General features: G+C 41.2%; 1 protein-coding gene across 1 annotated transcript; it reads right to left on the bottom strand.

Moving 5' to 3' along the window:
• On the bottom strand, positions 1,895 to 2,764 carry LOC109218489 (uncharacterized mitochondrial protein AtMg00810-like). Its single transcript, XM_019382856.1, has one exon. It carries the CDS (start codon positions 2,762 to 2,764, stop codon positions 1,895 to 1,897), a length of 870 nt encoding a protein of 289 aa, XP_019238401.1.

Below are 4,777 nucleotides of genomic sequence, written 5' to 3'. Positions count from 1 at the left end.
ATGGGTTCTAAGGGGCCTAAGGTGAAGGGATATGTATATACACTAAGATATCCTTCAACGTGAGTCATAATCGACTCGTCACGGGAAGGGGCGACCAGGTCTTTCCCTTCCCATCTACATTCAGCCCTCACCCGGTCTAGGCAACCGGGAGTGATTAGACTAATATACTCCGATGCCGGTTCGCCGCGGCCCGGGACCGATGATGGGTTTTCAACCTGGAAGTCGGCAGATACCGAGCAACCAGTCGGTGTGAAAGCTTTCAATGGGGGTTCAGGTGCAGGTTCATCAGATCTAGCGGGGCTCGCGGCCGAGCTTGGTCTAGAAGGAACACTTTGTGAAGTTTTCGCCATTTCTTAAAGCTTTACGAAGAGATGAGAAGAAAATGCAACCAACGCAAAATTTGAGAAAGATAAGAAATGTTGAACCTGGAAGGGTCGTTTATACTTTTCCCATGAGGCGGTGGCACGAATCGCGAAGTCACAGACACGAAGCGACAGATAATTAAGAGAAGCATTAAATGCCTGCAGCAGGCGTGGTCAGAGCACTCGATGGCTTTTTCACCTGGCGTATGGCCATACGTCACGGGCATCACGTCACCGATCATATCGTTTATTATCATTACTCTCTAATAAACGAGGGGACTATCTGTATTGGGTGATACCCTTTTTTGCTTGAGCCCGACCGGGTTGGGTCCGGTCCGGGGCAAGTCGGGGCCATCGAACCCGACCTGGATGCAAGGTAGAATGATGGCCACGTCTACAACCGAGGTCGAGTCATTTCGAGACCGTTGCAGAGCTCGATATGAGTCACCACCGGATGGAGAAACACACAAGGTCGGAAGCCGGACTCGTAACGGATAACCAAGCGTCGCCGGATATCTCGCCCAAACGTGATTTTCTCAACCACTTCAGGCCATTAAGGCGTAATTACAGGGATCCACGATGTAATTAATTTACCTACCTTATTTTTACCCTTAATCGGAATGTATAAAAGGGGAGAAGACCCCATAAGGAGGGGACGGAAAAAAACCATTACACTACAGTACCATCTCTCTAAATTCTTGTACGCTATCAAGCACAATTGTTCTAAGCAATATTATATTCTGCGATTATTTACTTTAACAGCAATTGTTGAGTCTTTATCTTTATTTTCCTCAACCTAAACCTTTTGTATCTTTTAGTTCACGGATCCTTAAAACCCCATATAAATTCAATTGTTATCCGGATTCTAGGGTAAACAAAAGTCTAATTAGTATCTAAACATTTTGAATAACATCAAGAACTACTACATGTCCCATGTGTAGCTACTAGCTAGCTATTAAGCGGAGGACATATCTAGCTTGATCATTTCACAAAGTTTATTGGCAAACTTCATCCCATTTTTGTTTATTTTTCTTTCGCTCATTTTCCTTCACGCAGATAAATTAAATCACCTAACTGAATTATATTCTCAGCAAAAAGAAATTTATATCGGAAAGCTTATAAACCTATGTAAAATTTTACAATTAACTCGGGCTTGTTTCGAGCTAGAGGATACAATTTGATTTAAACCGAGCTACATAAGATCATTAGTTAAGTGGAACAAAGTTATTGAGATGCTTGGGGCTAGTTATTTTATCAACCATTAAGTGTTGGAATAATGAGAACCGATGAAGATCGAGAATTAGCTCGATCTATGATGAAGAACTGATGAAGAAGAAGGTTCTAGAAAGAGAGTTTCATAGAGAGCAAATGAACTGAGTTGTTCTCATTGATAATGTCGATCAATACAATGCTATACACTATTTATATACACTACTACACTAATCAAGTTTACTTCTCCACTAACTCTATAACCATTAATCCAATAATTAGTTATAATTAACTATACAGCTAACTACTTAGTCACATGACAGTCACGTGACATCACTCTCTTCAATACTCCCCCTCAAGCTAGGTGGTGCAAATAGACTAAGCACTCCTAGCTTTCTCATCAAGTACTCGTGATGTGATCTTCCTAGTGCCTTTGTGAATAAGTCTGCCTCTTGATCCTTTGACATTACATACTTTGTCTTGACAATTCCTTGCTGTATCTTCTCTCTTATGAAGTGCAAGTCTATCTCTATTTTCTTTGTATGTTCGTGAAATATGGGGTTCATAGCAATTTGAATTGCTGCTTTACTGTCACAATGCAGCTCTACTGGTAGCTCAACTTCTGCTCCTAGTTCTTTACAGAGTCCTGTCAACCATGAAATTTCTGCAACTCCTGCTGCCATGCTTCTATATTCTGCCTCTGCTGAACTCCTTGATACTGTGCATTGCTTCTTAGACTTCCATGACACTAATGAACTTCCCGATTTCATCGCATAACCTGTTATAGATCTCCTGGAGACTGGGCATGATGCCCAATCTGCATCACAGAATGCTGTCAACTTAGTTGACTGTTCAGAGTTCATTAACAAGCCCAGACCTGGAGCTCCTTTGATGTACCTCACAACCCTTATAGTTGCTTCCATATGGAACTTCTTTGGACAATGCATGAATTGGCTCAGTACATGAACTGCATAGCATATTTCTGGTCGAGTCATGGTGAGGTATAGCAGCTTTCCTACTAGCCTCTGATAGGGACCTGGATCTCCCAACTTCTTATCTTCTTTAGAGTTCACACATTGATCATATTCTACAGTTGTGAACCTTTGATTACACTCCATTAGTGTAGTTACTGGTTTTGACCCTGACAGTCCAAGATCAGTGATGAGTTCTACAGCAAATTTCCTTTGATTCATTAATATTCCCTTCTTGGATCTTGCTATCTCTATTCCAAGGAAGAACTTCAATTTCCCTAGGTCCTTGATCATGAAATTACTTTATAACATGCTTTTGGCCTCAGAGATTAACCCTTGATCATTCCCAGTAATCAGAAGGTCATCTACATACACCAGTACAATTACTAGCTTTGTCCCTTGCTTCTTTGTGAATAGGAAATAGTCAAAAAAACTCTGCACAAAACCTGAGTTGATCAAAGCCTCAGTCAGTTTTAGATTCCATTGTCTTGATGCCTGCTTTAGGCCATATAGGGATTTATGCAGCCTACATACTTTCTCCCCCTGGCTGGGAAATCCCTGTGGCAAACACATATAGACCTCTTTAGTGAGGTCTTTTTGTAGAAAGGCATTATACACATCCATCTGATATAGATACCATTTGTTAGCAGCAGCTAGAGCTATGACTACTCTTACTGTCACCATCTTGACTACAGGGGAAAATGTTTCCTGATCTATTTGATTATATCCTTTAGCAACTAGTCGGGCCTTGTATCTTTCAACCTCCCCATTAGCTTTGTATTTGATCTTGAACACCCACTTACATCCAATAGGTGTCTTCCCTGCTGGTAAGTCAACGAAGCTCCAGGTTCCATTATCCTTGAGTGCCTACAGTTCTTGATTCATGGCCTCCATCCAGTTGGAATCTGATGCAGCTTCTTCATAATTCATAGGCTCTCTTGTACTGGTAATTTTGGACAAATAGGCTTGGAACTTAGTAGATAGACTGGTATGTGTCAAGTAGTCCTGCATTGGATATTTGCAAACTTGTTGGCCTTCTGACTTCATTAGGGAACCATTGCAGATATAGTCTTGCATCCACAAAGGTTCCTTAGCAGTTCTGGTTGACTTTCTCAGCTGTTGTCCATCATGATTAGATGTTGCTTGTTCTGGAGAAATAGGCTGCTGATGGTGTGTGTCTTCAAGAGACCAAGTGGCTGGGGATGGAGTTTGCATTTCTGCACCATGATTATCTGCATCTGCTTGGACTGAAATGTCATCTGGTTGTGTAGCTTGGTCTGGACCATTTGCACCCTGAAGTGAACCTGCATCAGTAGTGACCGGAAAGTCCAGTACACCATTAGGGAACAACTGCAATTTTCCTTCCTCGAGCAATTGAAATGGAAAAAATGCTCCATAAACTTGACATCCCTGCTAACAAAAAAGGAATTGATTAAGATATTATACAGTTTGTACCCCTTCTGGGATGATGAGTACCCCATTAGGACAGCTCCAATTGCTCTAGCTGCAAGCTTGTCTCCTTCCCCTACTGATTTAGCAAAACATAAGCAACCAATGGTCCTCATATGCTGCAAAGGGGCACTCTTCCATACACTATCTCAAAGGATGATTTGCCTGATAATACTGACAAAGGCAACCTATTTATGACATAAACAGCTGCTTGCACACATTCCCCCCAGAACTTCAGAGGCAAGAAACCCTGCAGCCTAATGGCTCTAGCCACTTCCATTATATGTCTATGTTTCCTCTCCACTACTCCATTTTGCTGTGGAGTGTGAACACAAGAGATTTGATGAAGCATTCCATAAGACTGAAATAAACTGTTGCATTCTGAATTAAAGAACTCTGAACCATTATCACTTCTTAATACTTTTACAGTTACATCAAATTGAGTCTTTATTAATGCTAATAACTGTTTCAAGCACACGACTACATCACTTTTAAGCCTCAGTAAGTAAATCCAAGTCATTCTACTGCAGTCATCCACTATAGTAAGAAAGAATCTATGTCCATTATGAGTTTGTACTCTATATGGCCCCCAAACATCTACATGAATCATTTGAAAAGGTTTATCTAATCTACTAATACTCTTAGGGAAAGGCAATCTGTCTTGTCTAGCCAAAGGACAAATTGTCATTCCTTTATTCCATCTTTATTGGACTTAAACTTCAAGTTTGGAATCTGCTTCACCACTCTGTCTGGAGCATGTCCAAGCCTTCCATGCCATGTTCTCAA

The sequence above is a fragment of the Nicotiana attenuata genome, chromosome 2, assembly GCF_001879085.1.
Source record: "Nicotiana attenuata strain UT chromosome 2, NIATTr2, whole genome shotgun sequence".
Classification (NCBI taxonomy): domain Eukaryota; kingdom Viridiplantae; phylum Streptophyta; class Magnoliopsida; order Solanales; family Solanaceae; genus Nicotiana; species Nicotiana attenuata.
This window is presented reverse-complemented; position numbering and strand designations above follow the sequence as displayed.

What these genes read in the sequence shown, in the direction of transcription:
- LOC109218489 (XM_019382856.1), bottom strand. Translation starts at nt 2,764, where the DNA reads ATGAATCAAAGGAAATTTGCTGTAGAACTCATCACTGATCTTGGACTG.